This window comes from Camelus bactrianus, chromosome 10 (assembly GCF_048773025.1).
Source record: "Camelus bactrianus isolate YW-2024 breed Bactrian camel chromosome 10, ASM4877302v1, whole genome shotgun sequence".
NCBI classification, from domain to species: Eukaryota; Metazoa; Chordata; class Mammalia; order Artiodactyla; family Camelidae; genus Camelus; species Camelus bactrianus.
Genome location: NC_133548.1, coordinates 34,077,678 through 34,098,163, shown reverse-complemented (window position 1 = coordinate 34,098,163; position 20,486 = coordinate 34,077,678). Strand labels below are relative to the sequence as shown.

General features: G+C 46.7%; 1 protein-coding gene across 12 annotated transcripts in view; it reads left to right on the top strand.

The window, feature by feature from the left end:
- NAV2 (neuron navigator 2) overlaps nucleotides 1-20,486 on the top strand; it is a 690,492-nt gene that overhangs the window by 601,506 nt on the left and 68,500 nt on the right. For all 12 annotated transcript variants that reach the window (XM_074372244.1, XM_074372243.1, XM_074372242.1 and 9 more), the window contains one exon: nucleotides 15,030-15,168. In XM_074372244.1, coding sequence (XP_074228345.1) covers nucleotides 15,030-15,168 — 139 coding nt within the window. The remainder of the gene's footprint in view (nucleotides 1-15,029; nucleotides 15,169-20,486) is intronic.

Sequence of the window (20,486 nt, the reverse complement as noted above, 5' to 3'; positions counted from 1 at the left end):
CAGGCCTTCCCCGGTCACCCTGTATAAAATTTCGGACACCTCTCCTTGACAAATCACAGCCCCTTCTCTGCATTACTTTTTCTCCTTAGCATTTATCTTGATAATATACTGTATAATTTACATTTTGCCCCATCTATTTTGTAGTTCTACCACTTAACTGCAAGTTCTATTAGAGTAAGGAACTTTTTATCTGTTTCATTGACCCTTGTATAGGGGGTGTTCAGTAAATATTGGTTGTTTGGATGAACAAATAAATGAATAAATAGACATCTTTTGGTTATCTTGACAGTGAATGTGGATTTTTACATATTATATTTGCTTAAGACAAGGAACAACTACAGCAAACAGTGAAAATTTTTTATATGTGTGTATATATGTGTGTGCGTATGTATATATATGCATTTGTACGTATGTGTTTATGTACCTATGTCTCCATGTACATAGTCATTCCACCCAAATTAACCCCGAGGTCAGCCAGATTCTCAAACAAGTCCTATTGTAAAGATAAATTCAGTTTCCAAGACAGTGTAGAAGGTAAGAGGAATGGTTTAAAGCACCTTTGTCAGTGGAGCTTGGGTCCCTACTGACTTTGTCTCAATAAATCTGGGCCACACTGGCCTCCCCTGAACTAACCCCTCCACTCACCTGCCTCCGGCTCCCCCCTGCAGATGCTGGTTGCAGTTTCTCACCTGGGGGTGGGCCCTGAGGGGTGAGATGTGAATGATTAACTTTGGTTGGGACTCCTGCAAGATTACAGTCTCTGCTCCTGGACACATTTGCTTTTTCATTCACCTGGGAAGCCCCACTAGACCCTGGCTTCCTCTCTTAGCTGACCTTTTATTTGCCCCCTTTTGGGTGGGGGAGGACTGGCTCTTCGTTCCCCCTTTGAAAGGCTTCTGTTTGCTGAGCAAAGGTTGACCACACAGAGACCTTGCTTGGGGCCAGTTATTGCTTCTTCCCCTAGCCCCCATCCCCCAAACGACACACAGACACACACAGAAACACACACACACAGATACACACACGACCCCCTACTCCCCCGTCAGATTGGAGAGGCAGCCCAGGCCAGGGGGAGTCTTTCTCACAGAGTCTTTCAAAGCTGCCGGGAACCCACTGGAAGGATTTTTGGAGAGGGACTAGGGGTTTTAGAGACCATCTTAATCCTCCTTCATTTTGAAATAAAAGCTTGTGGCTGTAACATCATTTTGCTTTTGAATTCTCAGTAGTAAAACCGTTGTTCATTGTTCACAGCATCTGTTTACATAGTTCCTTCTGAATTCCTTGATTACAGGTTTTAATAGGGATTAGTCCAGTGCAACCCCTTCCCATCCCAGGACTGACCCCCCCCCATCCCACCTCCCCTCCCAGGCTCTGTACCATAGTGTTTAAAGTAGTCATGCATAGAGCGAGCTTCCTTAAAAAAAAAAAAGCATGAAGAAATAATGCGTATTTTTGCTGGCACTGCATCAAAATCGACATCACCAAAAATAATGTACGTCATTGTTAACTGTACAAATAGGTATCTCTGTAGGCTGATCATTCAATCAAATGCTTTTGCATTCAGTTGTTGATGGCATTAGCCAAGAAATGTTACTGTCAGTGACTTCTGTGTCATTGTTAATAGTAGCAGTTTTGGCTGAAAAGACTTTTTCCAACATTTTAGTACGGTCCACAGGGGTTTAGAATATTTTTCACGCCTAAATTTTATTCAGCTTGCCCAGCTATTACAGACTCCCTTGGGACCATATCGAGGGCTCTCCCACTAGGTGTTTTACGGTAACAGTTTCCGAGTTTGGTGTTAGCTTTTGCTTTGCTGAAACTTTTCACAGCTGACTTGATACTAGCACTCACGCCTGACCTCTCACTTCTTCAGCACTTGAGGGGTTAATTTTGTTGGTGGATCCGGTTTCTTTCCTGGGCTGGGAATGGCGATCCCCTTCTAGCTGGTACTTTAGTAGCAGAGTTGCTTGGTGCCTGGGATTCCCTGGCCCCGACGTGGGCTGACTCGGCTGGCTGGCTGGCTGGCTGGCTGACTGGCTGACGGAGTTGCCATCGTGAGATTCATTCAGCTTCTTTGTCTGCTTTCTCTAAGGACCACAATGTAGTGAAATGCTCTGGCCTAGGAACCTTACAAGGTAGGACGATATCCTAAAATTTCCAGGGCCTGGGGCGGGGTGTGGCGCCTGTAGTGCCTTGGATGGTATTGGAAAGCCCAGAGGTGCAGCCAGTGGTGCAGTTGCCAAAATCCCCGTGGGCTAAGTGGTGGGGGAGTCACTGGTCGGGAAATTCAGCACCCTTTTCCCTCCCACTCCCTTCCCCTTTAATTTTAACCTTGATAGTCTTAGAGGCAGCCGGAGCGTTACTCAAATGTCCTTGGTCCACCTGGACACTTGGGTAATTTCAGTATTTTCCAGACTGCCTTATCAAATTAGGCTGCTGAGACCAAAAAACAGGGTGTTGATCACCAGCTATCTTAGGTACTTATTCCAGGCTTTTTGGGAGAGACCTTTGAGCCTGGAGGGGAGGGAGAGCTAGAGAGAGGCAGTGTGGGCCCCAGGAAGGGCTGCTGGTGGGTCAGAGGGCCCTGATTAAAATGACTTGCAGTTGGAGGTTTGGTTTGGAATCTAAGAAGCTGAGTGAACTTGTGGTTGTGTTTACTAATACTGCAAATTACTGGGTGGGTTTTTTTTTCTGGAAACTAGGCTCCAGGAGAGAGGGCACCAGACTTAAGTGTGAGTATTTTCCTTGTTTGTTAGGGCTGCTAGAAAGCTGCCCAAAGAGGAGCGTTTCTATTTTTAAGCCAGACAAGGGGAAGAGAAAACAATGTTCATTACACCTACAACTTGCCAAGCATCTAACAGATATTGTCTCGTTTAATTTTTCTGGCAAAGCCAGAAATGCTATTTTTAATTTTGAGGCGAGGCAGTGGGAACTAAGTGAGGCTAAGTAATGTGCTCAGGGTCACGCAGATACTAGGCAAAGCTGGGGTCAGAACCCAGGTCCACTGCACCACTCTGCCTTCCTTGTTGGGCTTGGCAGATGGATCTGGATGGTTTTATTTGTAAGTTGAAAGGTGGGTGCAGCTGGATGAAGGACACGTTTCATTGTGGAGGACTTACCAAAGTGCACATAATACTTCCAAGCATGGCCTGCCTGGCCTCTCAGATTTTGCTTCTTTCGGGAGGGAAACGGTGGGATATTAAGAAGCAGTAGGACCTCCCTGGGAGTTCTCTAATCTTTTGGAGGCTTTTGGACTGGTGGATAGATCTTGGCCTGGATTTGTGCTTGTACCTGGTTCAGGTGGGGCAGAAGCTCCCGTGAAAGTCAAATCTGGGAAGGTCAGTGGCCTTGGCATTGGCCTTGGGCTACTGGAACTCTGGAGCTGCCTCCTGAGAAGCTGGCTTTATCGAGTCCTGGAGAGAGACGTTGCTGTCCACCCGGCATGCTAATGCTGACCCAAGCTTGGCGCTAGCCGCTCACAGGTGTGCCTGGGGGTGGCTAATGAGCTAGATCTGAGCTGCCCATGGGTTGCAGAGCCGATTTTGAGTGTCTGTTTCTTGACCTGAGTTCCTTCCCTTCCCATTGCCCCAGAAGGGGTAGCTGAAGGGCAGGTCCCTGCCAAGTGGCAGAGACAGTGGAGGCCAGCCCCTCTCTCAGCTGTTCTGGGCCAGTTGCAGTTCTGTTTTGTGCACGCAGGTTCCCAGACTCCTAAGATATGTTGGAGAGTGAGTGTGAGTTTGTGTACGTGGGTGGTGTTAGTGGGGGTTTGGGGACCCCCGTATCTCCCCTCCACCTACTCTAGATCCAGGGCAGCCAGTCAATGCCCTGTCTGGGATTTAGCTCCCCCGACCCCTACTTTAACTACTTGGAGATATTTTAAGAATAATTTGATTGCATTAAAAGTGGCCTGGAGATTTTAGATAACAGATGGGAGTTCTGACTTCCTATATGACTGTGATCTACTTAAAAACATCTTTGACTCTTGCTCTTAGGTTGAATGAATGTGGCTAAGAAGAGCTTGGGTTTTTAGAAGTGGGTAGATCTAGGTTCAAATCCATCTTCATGTATTAGCTCTGGCACTGTGAGCAGGTTACTGTAGCCCCCGTAAGCCTCAGTTTCCACATCCATTAAAAAGGGAGCATTAATAGTTTGTGCCTTATGGGGTAATAGAGAGGCGTGTGTGGGATAATGCATGTAAAGTGCGTTAGTGCAGTGCCTGGGGCCCACTGTGAAAACTTTTCAGCTTGTGAGAGTAAGTGCTGGCTATCGTTTTCATTCACGGTGTGTCGTACGCTGAGTCCTGTGCGTGTTTAAGGCACTCACATCTTCGGGTAAACAGAACAGCAGGATGAGTTTGTTGAGATGTGCGGCAGAAGCCAGCCGGCAGTGGACCAAGTGCCAGCAGCCTTCTCTAGTGGGGCCTTGGAGGAGAGGGGCCTTTGTGTAGCTGAGGCCAGCAGACACGCTGGTGCCTGTTGTAACAATGAGGGTATAAGGCATCCGGACTGGAGCTCTGGTGTTTCTAGCCCAACCAGCCCTTGGAGCCAAAGGAGGAATTTCACGCTTACTCAGGGGACCACCTACTTGTTGAAGGAATGAGTTACCAAAATGGGACAGAGGTGCCATGGGGTGAAACTCAACGCTGGGCATTCTGAGTGCTACTAAATCCCCTTGGAGCCTTCTTTATGGGGTTCCTGTTTCCCTCTCTCCACCTCTAGCGATTGGCCTTGCACCTGGCACCGTCTGTCTGTAGAAGCTGCCTCTCCCCTGGGACATTGCTCATTTGTGGCAGCAAGAAGCAGCAAGTTCTTGCGCTAGAACCTTATCGTCTCTTTCATATTGTAGGCCTGCACCTCCTTCCTGCGGTCCTTGCAAAGTCTCTGGATCCCGGACTGCATCTGAGAGGAGCTAGTTATCTCCTCTGTGCCTGGATCTGATTTGGTCCCCAGAAAAGGCTGGTGAGGACTGGGTGTTACTAGCACCAGATCACACGGAAGGAAACCTGGGTCTCCTGGAGGTGAAGGCAGTCTTACAAAGTAAACAGCAGAGCCAGGGTTCAAACCTAGATCTATTTTACTTTTTTCTCCAGAGCTTGTGCTGCGTCCATTCAGAGCCTCCAGGGTTTATGGTACCGCTGCTAGATGAGACTAAATTCGCTGGGATTGGTATCTGACTCTGCCCTGGCTTTGATTCAAGCTCAGGTTCTGGATCATTTTGCACCGAAACAGCAAACCACGTAGAGTGATCCCAGAAGTGGGACCCAGAGGGGTGGTTTGCTTGCTTGCTTATAGCTTTTTAAAATTAATTGTCTTTCTTTAATGTGGAAAACTTTTAAGTCCTTCTGATACACATAATAGATGTTCATTAAAATGTGTCAAATAAATAAATCAGTGAGGTGGTTGAATACTCTTGGATTTGTGTCTGACCCTCAGCTTCAGCGTTCCCTAGTTGGTATGGCCTTTGGGCCTTTCTTTCCAAGCCTCAGTTGTCTCATCTCTAGAATGGGTATAGAATGAGTCTCTATCTCATGGTACCCAGGAGAAAATATAAGTAAGCCATCAACAGTTGTTACCATGTTTACCACAGGGTGGGAGGATTCAATGAAATAATGCAAGTAATATAATTAGCATAGGGTCTGGCACCGCTTTAAACTTCAGTTAAAGCTGGCTTTTATTATCATTCTCAGATAGGCAAGGAAAGGTGGGACTCTGCAGGACGTCTGTTGCACTCTTTGAAAGTGGATTTTCTTAATAGGCCCCCATGGTGTTTAGAGGAGGTGATGCTCCCGAGAAAACCTCCTGGGGAGGAAATAGTTAACATACCTGTCTGGTGGGAAATGGAGGTGGCCAAACCCTTTCCCTTCCCCAGGGGTGACTGCTGAGCCCTGGTTGGGCTTGCTCACTCATCCACACCAAAAGATCTCATTCCGCTCCGGGGCCCTGGGGTTTCACAGGAACAATTGCCTTGAACAATAGCCAGAGAACGAGTTCCACCAGTCTGGGCTTTTGCAAGCGAATGCAGCTGTCTGGCAGGGGGCACAGGGCCCTGGATCTGGGCCCCGCTGTGACTGTGGAGCAGAACTGGAAAAGTGAGCAGGTAAGGCCAGGACACAGACCCTGGGGGCCCTGCACCCTGAGTTTAGTCAGCAGGAGAGAGGTAGAGAGGGAGGCAGGGACCAGGCCTGACTACTTCTGAGGGCGGTCGGGGCCTTCTGGAAGTACACCCAATCTTTGTGGTTGGGGTGGGGGGGCCGTGGGGAGGATTAGGAACCATTGTGAAGGCTGCGTATGAGAACCATGGTACAGTACTTCATCTCTGCTAACCTGCTGTGATTTATTAGTGAGCAGAGGATAAATACTTATCTGCAATCTGATTTTTTTACAACATCATCTAAGCCTGTCTTTCCCTTGCATAAACAACATTATCTCACAGGGAGTCCATTTGCAAAGTGTAATGACCGCTCCAGATCCTTCAGGAACACCTCTTCTCAGAGTCAGTCTTTTGCTGAAAGCCGGGATTCATCTTGTCTGGGCGTGTAAATCCTAGTGGAAAAATCTGTTTAATCATCCCTCTGACCTTGGGATTTGGTTTTTCTTTTTGCTTCGTGGAAGACAACATTGTAAATGTAATATCGCATTCATTCAGAACCATTACAGATTCTTGCTGTTAAGATGAAGTTGCGGATATAATATCACATTCATTTAGAACCACTACAAATTCCTGCTGTATCTAGGCACTCCCCATAAGGGCTCGATAGTAAAAATTTGTCCAAATTGGAGGTGATTTCTCAGGGAACCTGGTGAAAGCAGGTTTCCCTCCTTGGTTCTGTGGAATGCTAACTCCCTACAGCAGTGAGGGAAACAGGGAGTGTGAGAAGCTGGAATAATTTATGATTCTTTCACCTGCATTTTTCATAGCAGATAGCTTGTGTTTGGGCTGTGAAAATTGTGCTGTAAGCCCTCTGAGTGGCATTTGAATTCCTCACACAGTGATGTCAGCATCTCTTGTAAGACTCTGAAACTGGATCTCCTTGTTTTATGGGCCATTCCCTTTTTGAATGGATTTTCTGCTCACTTTGGAGAGCCTTGACTCTGATTTAAATGCTCTGTCTTGGCCAAGATGCGGTCTCATTGTTACCATACTTGGTTGCTGCCAGCCAGTGGAAGTTCTTTTGAGATGAGCCTGGGTGGCAGGCAGAGATACGGAAGCTGACCTATAGGTACTCTCTCTGATGAGCTGGGAGGCTGCATGGAGTCATTAGACCCTGGTTGAATCCTATCCCGATGGGCTCTGGGCCCTCATCCAGTGGAAAATGGGAGGTGGAGTAACACCTGTACCATGCCTAGTGCAGCGCCTGGCGCTTGGTAAGCGTCATCAGTGATGGCCTTAAATGCTAGGTAAGGGCTCATCTTACTCCCTTGTGGAGAAATGGCATGGTCTAACGCGGAATCTCTGTTGTGAATTGGGTTGTAATGTCTCTGTAGGAAGGTTGCAAACTCAAATTGCGGGCCTGGTCAGGTAGCATGTATGAGTGAGTGGAAAGGCCCAGATGGGGGCTGTGTGTAATGGGAAAGCACAGCTCTGTCTAGAGAGGGCAGTTACTCCTCAGGGCTAGCTAATTGTCTCCTATGTGTGAGATGTTGGCACCTGTTCCAGATGGTTAAAAGACCCTGTGTGGGTCTAAACAATCAGCTAAGGGGTGAAATCAGCAACAAAGAAGCCCAGAGACTGGGAAGTGCAGTAACCCCTTCAGCAGCTTTTACTGGGTGGAAGCGATGCTCTGGCCAGCGGGGACCTTTGGTTTGCCCCTTTGCCTCTACCGACTTTACTCTGAGCTTAAACTCGCAGGATGTTAGTTAGAAAGCAGCTTTTAGAATGGCTGCATCCATCTCCCTCATACGGGAGGCTGGGGCCTAGAGAGGAAGTGACATGTCGGAACTCCGATAGGAAGCAGTTCTGGGGGTGGCTGGGGCCAGGCCTGGCCCTCCTGGCTCCTTGCCTTTACCACTTCCATGCCTGGAAGGAGAGAGCAGCCCAGGAAAGAGCACTAACGGGCCTGGGCTTTGGCACGCTGTCCACCCGTGCCTTGTGCTGGCACTAGGCTGGTGGCTTGAGGAGCTAGCGAAGGCTGTAGAGATGTCTGGAGCCAGTGCGGTTTCTGTGTGCTGTCCTTTGCTCATCTCGCTGTTTTACATTTTCATCTGTGCCTGAGCTATGTGTTCTTGTCTGTCACGTCTACCGGCTTTGCAGACAGGGGTGGGGACAGCTGAGGCATCACTGCATCCCTGGTACCTCGCGTGGTACCTGGCACACAGGGGGTGCTGGCTGACTGGGTGAGATGAACAAAATGAATTCAGAGCCCCTGGCTTGGGAGTCTTGAGGAAACATAGGAAATGTTTGATGGAATTTTTTCCACCCATCCATTGGCAAAAATAGGTGAAGGCTGTTTGCAGACCTGATCACCTGTAACTCCACCAGATAGGGACATTTCATTGCGTAGAGAAAAAGGGACATGGCTGTGATCTGGGTGGGAAATGCTTTTGTCTTCATGGTTCTGAAGAGTCAATGGAAGCGTCTTCTTGCCATTTTTCTATATGTCCCAGCCACAGAATTTATAGGGCATAAGCATCGTAAGCTGTTTTGAAATTTAAAAAGAAAAAAAAGACAGAAACCAGCCAAGCTCTGGGCCCCACAACCCTTTTAGTTTCCTATTATAGAACCGAGGGCAGGAGGAGGCCCCCTGAGTTCTTCTTGTTTCCCAAGGCTGCGGAACACGATGCTGCTTCCACTAAGATTTTTGGAGCGGCTTGGAGTCGTTTTGGCAGTCTTACAATGTAGAGTGAAGGTGAAGCGGGGCGGGGAAAACTGGTGAAGAGAAGAGATGCTGTCTTAGGTTCATTTATTCTAGTGGTTTATCTAAAAGTCATTCATTCACAAAATGAAATCTGCTGTAATAGTTTTCTAAATATTGTGCCCCAAAAGAATGTCTTAGAAGAGTTAAGCTTTCCTATTCAGTTTATTGAGGCTTTAATTTTTCGGGACGGAGGTAATTAGGTTTATTTATTTACTTATTTTTTAGAGGAGGTACTGGGGATTGAACCTAGGACCTCATGCATGTTAAGCATGCACTCTACCACTGAGCTGTACTCTCCCCACGAGGCTTTAATTTTTAAACCTGTGTTTTCTTACAAATCTCATTCTACAAATCCAGTATTTTTATATAAATTAAGAACGTTTCCACTTGTTATTTGATTAGTACCTTATTAATTCAGACTTAAATTGAATTTAATTAAATAAGTAGTACTGTTTGCAAAGTTGGATAATTAAATTTCTTTAAATATTTTAGACTGCATTCATAAACTTAACATACCTGATTTCCTCAAGTTCTTTGAATATTTGATATGGTAGACTTTAGTAGTCTAACAAGCAAGATCTTTCTAAGCACTTAAACAACTCTTGCAAATCAAATACTTTATGACATTTGTAACTTCAGTTTGTCTTAAACTACTACTTTTTATGGTCTGAATCCATTTCTTAAATCTTTAATCTGAAAAAAATCTCAAATCAGAAACCAGTACTTATTTAAATTCATATCAGAAGACTTTTTTTAGATACTCTAATATGCCATATATTTTAAAAATATTGTAACTGTATAGAAATTATCCCAATGATCACAAAACTTTCACCCCAAGCTTAAGTATTAATATTATGATTTATTTCATTATCTCCCTTCATCTTTTACAACCTATCCCAGGATTTAAAGTCACTTACTTCCCACTAAGGGGAGGAGGTGGGCTCGGAACCATCTCATGGTTTTTCTCAATCAGATTCAAGAGCAGAATGCACGAATGGTCAAATCATACTCCAGAATGGTTGTCCCGGAGCCAGGGCTATACACGCCGGAGTTCTTTCTGCCGTGTCATCAGTGTCCCTCCAGCCTCTTAGCTGGAATTTTGTTTCACTGCACTGCAAACACAAATCCTCTGGGTTTCTTTCAAGTTTTAGTCATAATCAAGTTTTGTAACCTCTTTCAACATTTATCACCCGTCTTGGGTCAATGGACTTTTGTACCCCAGATTGTACCTAATTTCCTTTGCCACTTGATTGGATTCAACTAATGTTCTTACTGCCTGAATGAATTCTGCATGCTTTCCACATTTTTCCCATCTGACTCTCAGCCACATGTCTGGAGTCGTTTTACAGACAAATGGCAATTCCCTGTTAGTTAGCATGAGTATACCAAGTGACAAAAAGCTAAGCGAGCTTGATTTGAACAAAAGAAAGGAATTTATTAGTTCTCACTCTTCCATCTCCCAGGGGTGGCTTCTGCCTTTAGCTCTGGCTGGATCCGGGAGGCTCATGTCATGTCCTTTATCCTGCCCCTGCTTCCCTCTGTGCTGACTACCTTCCAAGGCAGGTGAGGAGGAAGTGGGCACTGGTAGCCCTAGGCTTCCGTTGTGTTTCTTCCAGAGTTGTGCGTCTCCTGTGTGGGGAGTGCTATTTCAGGCAAAGTTAAAAAGATCATGCCAGCCCTTCACAACTGTTAAGAGTTCGTGTCTTGGAGAGGGGGATAGAAGAGGCAGCACACCCCGCGTCCTCTTGTTGGAAGCACGTTGTTACTACAGATCATCTCATGGAAATAATTTTCCTGAGGATACATCGTGGAACTCACTGCCCTTGATCTTGGTGGCACACGGCCATTTACAATACCCTGAATTTTAGGAAAAGGACCAGTTGGGGCTAAGTGATTTTATAATTAGGTAGACTTGCCAGTGTTCCAAAAGACGCAGAAGCGAGGGAGATGTGGCTGGTTTTCCAGGGGCAAGAACAGCTGTGGTTTCTGGCACACAGACAGCTCTGGAGGACACCAAGGCACTCTTGCTCAGCGTGGACTTCCCTTGTGTCACTGCCCCCTTATCCTCTTAGTTTCCCCACTCCCATTCTTCTGTTGGGGGGATCACTGATTCTCCTGGGCAGGCTCGGTTACACCGACTTCCTGTAAACACAGGGCAGCCCCGTGATGCTCTGGGCACCAATGTGGGAGGAATCGTGTGTGTGATAAGTGTCACATGCCTCCTGGAACAGTATCTCCATGTTGAAAGGCCACAGAGGAAGAGCGGATACAATTTCAAAGCAAAAGCAATCTGAGGGTTGGATTCATGGGCATCTGTTACTAACTTCCTTTCCTCCCTTCCAGCCATGCTCCTCTCCTCTCCCTTTCTTCGTCGGATTATAGGAAATTGTAGATACATTAAATGGCTAACTCCAGAGAGCAGATGCAATGAAAGACTCATGGGATTTCCTTTTTAACCACAAGAGTAGATTTGAGTCCTTTTTCATCTGTTCGCTCATGCCTTTCCTGGCAGAGACTTACATAGTTGCCAGCCTAGGTGGTGTCATCCACATGTCAACCATAGGAAACTGAGGCACAGAGTTGTGACTTGTCAGAGGATGACACGGGAGGGGGCTGGGCTCAGAATCCCCTGCTGGTGATACGTTTGCTTCAAAACTTGCCCCGTCTCTCCTGCACGTGAGTTCAGTCAAGAAGCATTTAATAAACATATCGGGTGCCTGGAGATGGGAGATGGAGTAGGTGTGAGGCCAGCATCACTGCAGCACCGCCCTGGAGGTGGTGGCGGAGAGAGGTGAACTTCAGGGTCCAGTAGTGTTTCACTGCCAGGTCTTTCGTGTGTTTGTAGCGAGCCCACGGTCCTCCCAGCCTCGGGTTCCTCATTATGAAGCAAGGTCACCTGTGAGACAGCAGGAGCGTTGTTGAGAACACGTGCAAACGCTGAATAGTTGGCACTTGGCGAGTGCTCAGTGCACGGCCAGCTGTTGTCATGAGAGACCACGTGATTCAGGCCAGAGGGAGTGCGTGTTCTGAAATTAGACAATTCTGCACTTAAACCCAGTTTCAATGTGGACTGAAGGACACTGGCCAGGATGCTTGTTCTTTCAGCCTTGATCTCATCGTCTGTCACCTGGGAAGGATAATAGGTCCCTTACAGGTGTGATGTGAAAAATGTAGAGAAATATATGGTATACCGGAGGTCCCTGGCACGTGGGATGCACTTGTTACCATCAGCAAGGCCTGCGTGTATTTGGAAAGTGGGGCAGACCTTCATATAGGAAACAACTAGAAAACTGCCTTAGTGTTTAGAAGGAGCCCAAGCGTGTAAAACTGTGCAGAAACTCAGAGTAGGGGATGGTGAGGATGGGCCGGAATATTTGGAGAAGGCTTTAAGGAGGATTTGGAGCAGGATGGGGCCTGGGCCAGAGCAGTGGAGTCACAAAAGGGAAGTGGGCTCAGACCCAGAGCCCTGGGACCCTCTGGGCCCCGTGACTTCATCCTCACTAAGCCCCTTACACTTCCTGCCTTTATCCTCCGTACTTGAGAACCACCCTTACCCATTTCCCCTGCATGTGTGTGAGCCCCAGACTCTCCAGGTGGGCTCTGGAAACCAAATTGGCGGGCTTGAGGGCAAGGTGTTGAAACAGATTTCCACTAGGTCTCCTCTTTCCGCCTAATCAGCAGAGCTCAGGCAGGCATCCTACAAGCTGGTGGAACAAACTAGAACTTCCTTTTGATTACCTGGGGGATCCTGGGGTGCTCCTGGCTTTCTAAATCTCAGAGACTGACATTTCTTTCTGTTTGTTTCTTTTATTGTGGTATAGTTTATGTACAGTATTATGTAAGTTTCAGGTACACAACATAGTGATCCACAGTTTTTAATGGTTATACAGCATTTATTGTTATTATAAAATATTGGCTATTTTCTCTATGCTGTACAATATATCCTTGTAGCTAATCTATTTTATACATAGTAGTTTGTATCTCTTAATCCCCTACCCCTATATTGCCCCTCCCCTCTTCCCTCTCCCAACTGGTGACCACTAGTTTGTTCCCTGTATCTGTAAGTCTGTTTCTGTTTTGCTATATTCTCTAGTTTGTTTTATTTTTTAGATTCCACATGTAAGTGATATCATATAGTATTTGTCTTTCTCTGTCTGACTTATTCCACTTAGCATAATACCCTCCAAGTCCACCTGTGTGGTTGTACATGGCAAAATGTCATTCCTTTTTGGCTAAGTAGTATTCCAGTGTGTATATATATTATACACACAGATATATATATATATATATATCCCCTACATTTTCTTTATCCATTCATCTGTGGATGGACATTTAGGTTGCTTCCATATTTTGACAGGTATAAATAATGCTGCTGTGACCATTGGGATGCATGTATCTTTTTGAATTAGTGGTTTTGTTTCTTCACATATGCACCCAGGAGTGGAATTGCTGGGTCATATGGTAGTTCTGACACTAGCATTTCTGGGGCATCAGGCAAGGCATACGGTAGAGGGCTGAGTGGTGGGGTAATGTGGTTAAGTCGACGCTTCGTCATCACACAGCCCTGGGTGTAGATACTGGCCCTGCCGCTCTTGCTGAGTGACATACCAGCCCCCCGAACCTGGGCTTCCTCCTGGGGAAGCGGGCTGTGTCATGTGCCTATGTGCACTGAAAATTGACGTAATGGAGAGCCATCTGGCATCACAGCAAAGATGGTGGCTCTGGAGTCTGGATGGCTGGGTCCAGGTCCGGCTCCACCTCTTACTAGCTCTCTGACCTTATACCAGGCGTCTTACCTTTCTAAGCCTCGGTTTCTCCACCTGTGCAATAGAAAAACAGTAAGACTTACCTTTTCCCACTCGTTCAAGTAGGACAGTGTCACACGGACGTCGGAAGCTCACTTTCTAGCCTACCCGACTCCTACACCCATGTTTTAGTCAGCAAGTATTTATTGAGTACCTGCTATGTATCTGCCACACAGCAACCAAACAAATGAGAAAATGCAACAGACTTCATGGAGGAGGAGAGGACAGCACTGTCGTAGAGGGACCAGGGAAGGCCTTTCTGGGGAGGTGACAGTTCAGATGAGAAGGAGACAGGAACAGGTGTCCAGGAAGAGAGACAACCAATGCAAAGCCTTGAACACGAAAACCCAGACCCAGTGAATGATGTGAGAAGGAGCCTGGAGAGGGGAGGCTGGATCACAGGGTCTTGAGCGCCAGAGTAGGGAATCTGGGTTTTAGGTTCCCGAGAAGCCGCTGGAAGGTTTTAAGCAGTGGAACAATAGACCTGATTGCTGTTTCATAAAGATCAATCTGGCTGCTGTGGGGAGAATGGGTGGTTAGGGAGCAGACAAGGAGCGTGGAGCCCAGCTAGCCTGTTGGCGGTGGCTGAGGCAGAGCTGAAACAGCAGGAACCACGGGGCACAGGGATGGGGAGAACTGTGCACCTTGGGAGAAGTTTTGCAAACAGAGCAGGGAGGACCAGGTGGTGGATTAAGTGTCGTGGTGTTGGGAAGCAGGAGTTGGTAGAAGAGAAAAGAAGAATCATTGCTGGGAGACTTGACCTGAATGGTGGGAGGTGATGGTCTCAACAGATTTGAGGGTTCTGCAATGAAGAACTCTATTTTTGATGCATCCTGGGATATTATTAGAGTTAGAACTGCCAGTAGAGTTGAAGGATTTCTGCTGACTTTTGCTGTTTCCTTCCCTGGCTTCTTGTTCCAGGAGTGAGGCCCAGCGAATTTGTCTAGCAGCTCTTCTTCCCCCTCCGAGCCCCAGGGAGGGTGCTGCTGCTCGCTCTTTCTCTGTACCACTTTCAGCTCTATTTTCCAAGCCCCCTGCTCCTCCCCTACCTCCAGGCCTGGGAGGTGGCCACCTGCAGTTCCCAAGATGAGGCTGAGGATGGGGTACGCAGTGTGTCTGTGTTTAGCCACCTCTGCTCAGGGAAGCACTCACCCTCTGGGGGAAGGGACATATTAACTTCTGCCCCAGCTGCTGGACAGAAACAGCAAGGATGGATGGCCCTCTTGAAGATGAGTCATGTTAGAGGCAAAAGAGCTTTGTCTGGGAGCTGACACCGGGAGCCTTCGGGGATGGTACGCGTTTGTCAGTATCCTCAGCCTGAGCTGGTGCAGTGTGAGGTCTTGGTGCTCAGGGTGTGTTTGTCTTGGCAGCTGGGATGACAGCAGCTCCGTCAGCAGTGGGATCAGCGACACCATAGACAACCTCAGCACGGATGACATCAACACCAGCTCCTCCATCAGCTCCTATGCCAACACACCTGCCTCCTCACGCAAGAACTTGGATGTGCAGGTAAGGAACAGGGTCCCTCGCAGGCTCCTCCCAAGGCCACTGCCAGCAGAGAGCCTTGAGCTTGTGGGCCACGGGGGTCATTTGGGGTGAACATGATCCCCAGGTCTGTGAAATGAGGCCTGACCTCCCGCTTGCTGCCTGGTCTCTTGTCTCCAAACTGAGGCCTCTGCCTACAGGGAAAGAGGGTCGGGCAGGGGGCACCAGAAAAGGGAGTGGGGAAACCCACGAATCTCACTGTGGTGGCCTTGGTAAAATCATGTTTTCTTCCCGGACCTCAGTTTCATAATCTATCTGGGGAAAAAAAAAGACTGTTGGACTCAGTTGGCTGTTCTTAGCCTGGAGTGTGTGTCCATGGCACAAGTCTGATCCCTCGAGAGTGATGGGGTGGGAACAAAGGTTGAGAGCCCTGGACCAGGAGATGAGTGCATTCCAACCAGAGGTTGAGAACTGTTGATCTGTGGGTCATTCCTCCTACCAGCGTGTTTTATTTGGCCCCCAATATCAGTCTTCTTTTAAACTGGATTGCTTGTCAAGTTTTTAAAAGTGTGTTATTTTCCTTGAAAATAAGCTTCTGGATTCTCTTGAACAATCAGAGGATACTGCCTCCTACATTCTCTACATGGAGACAACCCACAGATGTCCAGGTGTCTTTCCCTTTTGGACTGGGCACCCATGCCCCAGTGTGCTGGCTAGCTGCTCCCTTCAAATACCTGCCTTCCCAGAGGGACTTGAATTTCCAACCCCTGCTTTAAATTCTCACATTTGATATTTCAAATGCAGTGTTTCCAAAGCAGTTTCATGTGGGCACATTCACTTGCCCTCACAGCATTGCTCTGTGGTCAGAGGGGTTGGTTCTAGTCAGCCCATTTTACTAGTGGACAAGCAAGGTGCCATCCTCATGACTGGTATCCATGTTGGGACTGACTGGCTCGAGGACTGGCCAGCTGTGGTGGCACTGGCAATGAGTGGATTTTCATGATTCTTTTCATGATAGGCTCCTCCCACTGGTAGGGGCTGCTGCCTCTGGTGAACCCATGTGAAGGTCTGATGGAGACAGAGTCTCCCAGAGGGACCTTGGGAGGACAGAACTGCCACTGCCCCCTTCCTTCACCCCCTTCTTCCCCTATCTGCTTCCTTAGCTATTTCTCACTGTGTACAGATAGGAGCTGCTTCGGGAATCTCTTTCCTTTCAAAGGTATCTTTCTTTGAGGACAGAGCTAAATAAAAGATGTGTCAGAGTGCGGGAGTGCTGCTGTCCCGGAGAAACGTAAGCATAGGCTGCCTGACGAAATCCATTAGCTGTTGTCTCTGGGCTTGCCTGTGACTTCTTGAGTTTTCATTTTAGCCTGAATTTCTAATTATTGTTAGGGAATGAGGGGGTTGTGGTGGTTGTTAAGGAAAAAAACCACCCAAATGAAAGGAGAACAAAGATTTTGGGGGTGCTGGTAATGTTCCACATGGGGATCTGAGTAGTAGTTATGTAAATACATTAATTTCATAAAATTTATTCAAATTATATACTTAAGATTGTACTTAGTATATGAATGTTATATCTCAATTTTTAAAAGTTGATTTAAAAAAAAGCCTAAGCCATACCACCCAAGTGATCACTGTTTAGTTAGTTATTAGATGCAAATTAGAGACATCTAGCCAAACTGTGTTCCTGCCACTTGCCAAATGTTTTAATAACCACCGTTTTCCTTCCCTTGTGGACACTGTTTTTTCCCCCTGAGACTCATTCTAATTTCAAGGTAAAAACAACCACCAAGGTTCTAGACTGTCCTTAGATACTGAGTTGGGGACCTAAGAGAGAAGGAGAAAGAGGGAATCAGAGAGAGAGGGGAGAGAGGTCTGTAAATCAGTAGGTTTCTTTCCTGTTTACTTGCAAGGTAGGAAGAAGCTTGCTCCTAAGATGCTCACTGAGCCAACAGAACACTGTTGGAACAATCTCTTGTCTTTGTTCCCATCCTACAAAGCTGGAGTTAGAATCCATTTTCCACATTGATTCAGAGTAAACATCTGATTTTTACAGATGATACATTTGAATTTTGTTCATGCCAAGCCCCCCCCAACCTGACCAACTCTTTGCTTTCCATCCAGCAAATGTCACATCAGAAAAGTCTCAAAAAAATTACACAAACATGTCTTTTTGATCAAGATTAGAAAGTTAATTTCAAGGCATGGAAAGGGTTTACTATTCATAGGATTGTTTTTTGCTATAGTACTACCTGAGTTTAAATATTTAAACAAAAACTAAGTAAGTAGGTCTTGGAATAAAATAAATGTAGGCTTGCTCCAGTAGTTACTGAGAGTCCTGTTGGGGTGGTTTCTTTGGCATCCCTTTGTTCCTGTCCAGGGAGCATCTCTGAGTATCGGAATCCGTGTAAGTCGCAGCCTTCTCCCCTCCTCCCTTGTACCGCTCTGAGGAGTGCTAAGGGCCATTGCTCCTCTCCGAGCAGCATCAGGCAGCAGGAAGGGGTGTGCTGCCATCCTCCCCAGGGCTCACTCAGGTTCCTGTCACATGCTGGTTTCCCTGAACAAACTGGCAGCACACAGCATCCCCGGCAAGACATGGAGAGGCAGAAAGAAGCAGCCCAGTGTGTCCACTGGGAAAGCAGGTTGCAGACAGGTGTCCTGTCTGGGTTTTCATATTTGAAAGCCTCTGAGGAACTTTCAAAAGGAAATATATCTAAGGAACTGGGAAGCTATCCTCTGGAAGCCTAAGGGACAGCCTCGTTTAGCTGAGGGAGGAGGCGCGGGTAACAGAGGAGCGAGCCTTGGGGGAGGGAAGTCCCCTTTGTCTGTGAGTGATTATTTCCCCAAGGATGTTGAGGAGCACTGACAGGGCCCTCGACAGGGCACAGGTGCCCAAGATATTCAGCATCAGCCTCTGCTCAGTACTTCTCAGTGTGCTGGGCAGAGAATCCCCCTGCCTGAGGTCTGACAGCCCCTTGGTCAACTTTCTCCAAGAGAGCTGGTGAGTCTGGTTGTGGTGTCAGGGAAAAGATGTGGCCTCTGAGGTCAGGGTTGAGCTCCTAGCTCTGTGACATCTTTGGATGGGCTCAGCCACTCCAAACCTCTGCTTCCTCTTCCATAAAACCACGGTAATTAGACTTTATCTTGAAGGGTGACTGTGAGAGTGATATGGACATACTTTATCTGAACATGCTTTCTGGTGCCTAATTCTTTTTTTTATTGAAATATAGTTGATTTACAATGTTATATTAATTTCTGGTATATAGCACAGTGATTCAGTTATATGTGTGTGTGTATATGTGTGTGTGTGTGTGTGTGTGTGTATATATAACTGGAAAAATATATATATGTTCCTTTTCATATTCTTTTTCATTATGGGCCATTATAAGATATTGAATATAGTCCCTGTGCTATACAGTAGGACTTTGTTGTTTATCTGGTTTATATATAGCAGTTAGTATCTGCAAATCCTAAACTCTCAATTTATCCCTCCACCGCTTTTCCTCACTGGTAACCATAAGTTTGTTTTCTATGTCTGTAGTCTGTCTCTGTTTTATAAGTAAGTTCATTTTTCTTTTTTTTTTTTTTTTTTTTTAGATTCCACATATAAATGATATCATGTGGTTTTTTTTTCTTTCTATTTCTGCCTTACATCACTTAGTATGATGCTCTCCAAGTCCATCCATGTTGCTGCAAATGGCATTATTTATTCCTTTTTTATGGCTGAGTACTATTCCATTGTAGATATACACTGCATCTTCTTTATCCAGTCATCTGTTGATGGACATTTAGGTTGTTTCCATGCTTGGCTATTGTATATAGTGCCTAATTCTTAATAGTTGCTCAGATGTTTCTTTTCTTTCCTTTTCTATTCTTGTCTTTTCTAGTCTTTTCTCCCTTTCTTTCCTTCCTTCCTCTGTATTACCTATCCCTTTGACTCCCTCCTCCATTCATGTCAGGAACCAAAAGCTGATTGTTCTTAATAGATTTTTTTTAGAGTTTCAGAGCAATTCATCTTACATTTTTCAGCATTTTATTTTTAGGACAGTGTATTGACAGAGGTGACAGGGGACTTTAACAGACATCTCTTGCACACATACATGTTCATCTGTCCAATCCTGTCCTGTTATTCACTATTTCCTCTCAGTCTGTAGAAGCTCCATTCCAGTTGCCAAAGTACAAAAAACGTCAAGATACCTCTCATTTTCACTGCCCGTGAAATTTTAAATAAAATATACTGGGGGGAGAAAAGATAAGATTTGGCTCCTGAAGGAAATAAAATTCTGAAATCCGTGGCGAGGATCCCTGCCCTGTATGGACTTGAGTGAGCCTGGGGCTCTCTGGATGTTGGTCTGGATATCGGGTTTGGGGTTGGCTGGGGTGGACGTGGGTGCCCCTTCTGCCTCCTGCTGGGTCCTGCTGCTTGTGACTTTAGGCAAGTTACTGTTCCTCTTCAGGCCTATAATTTCCTTGTCTGTAAAATACAGATAATAGTACAAGTTCAGAGGATGAGATGAGCTAATAATGGATGCGGAGGGACACAGGCCTGGCATGGAAAGCGGCAGGTGACGATGCTGATCATTATCTCTCTTATCACTGGGACTCAGACTTCAACCAGTTCCTTGTCTTGATTGGCAGGGGATGATACGGGTGTGAAGAGGGCAGTGTTCCTGGCTTCTAGAAGTTTATGGCCTGAGAGCAGGAATGATAAGTACCCTGTTCACCTTAATACAGGACAAAAATAGGATAAATGCTAAAGTGCTTGTGCTTTTCAGAGGCGGGACAGTTGGTGACAAAGGAATCACTCTCTATTGAGTCCCTCCACATTTAGCTCATTGAGTCCACTGTCAACTCTGTGAGACACCTGTCTGCTGCCATCCCTGTTTTATGCACAAGGTAACAATCTCCCAGAGGTTCCACCACTTCCTCCAGGATCACACACAGCAAAGGAATGGCAGCACCTAGTCCTTGAACTCAAGTCTGTCAGACGCCAAACCCATGCCCTTCCCCCCATCACTCCCCACAGCTGCACCTCACTCCCCAGTGCCTTGTTTTCACCCTCTTACTCTAAGGAGATTGGCCTCCCCTGGGCCAGTCAAGAGAGCTCTCTTCCGTCTTCCAGGCCCTCTCCCTCCTTGTGTGTGGCTATTTCCCCGCCTTCCCTCTTGGATGCTGAATGAGTAAGTAGACTTGCAGGTACAGGCAGTAGGAACGTTCTACATACAGGAGGTACCATTTGCAATGGAAACAGTTGGCGAAGGGGAGGGTGCAGCTCTTTGTACATCCCTACGTGGCTGTCCTGCTGGCCCTCCAGCTCTGGGAACAGAGAGGCTGGGTCTTTG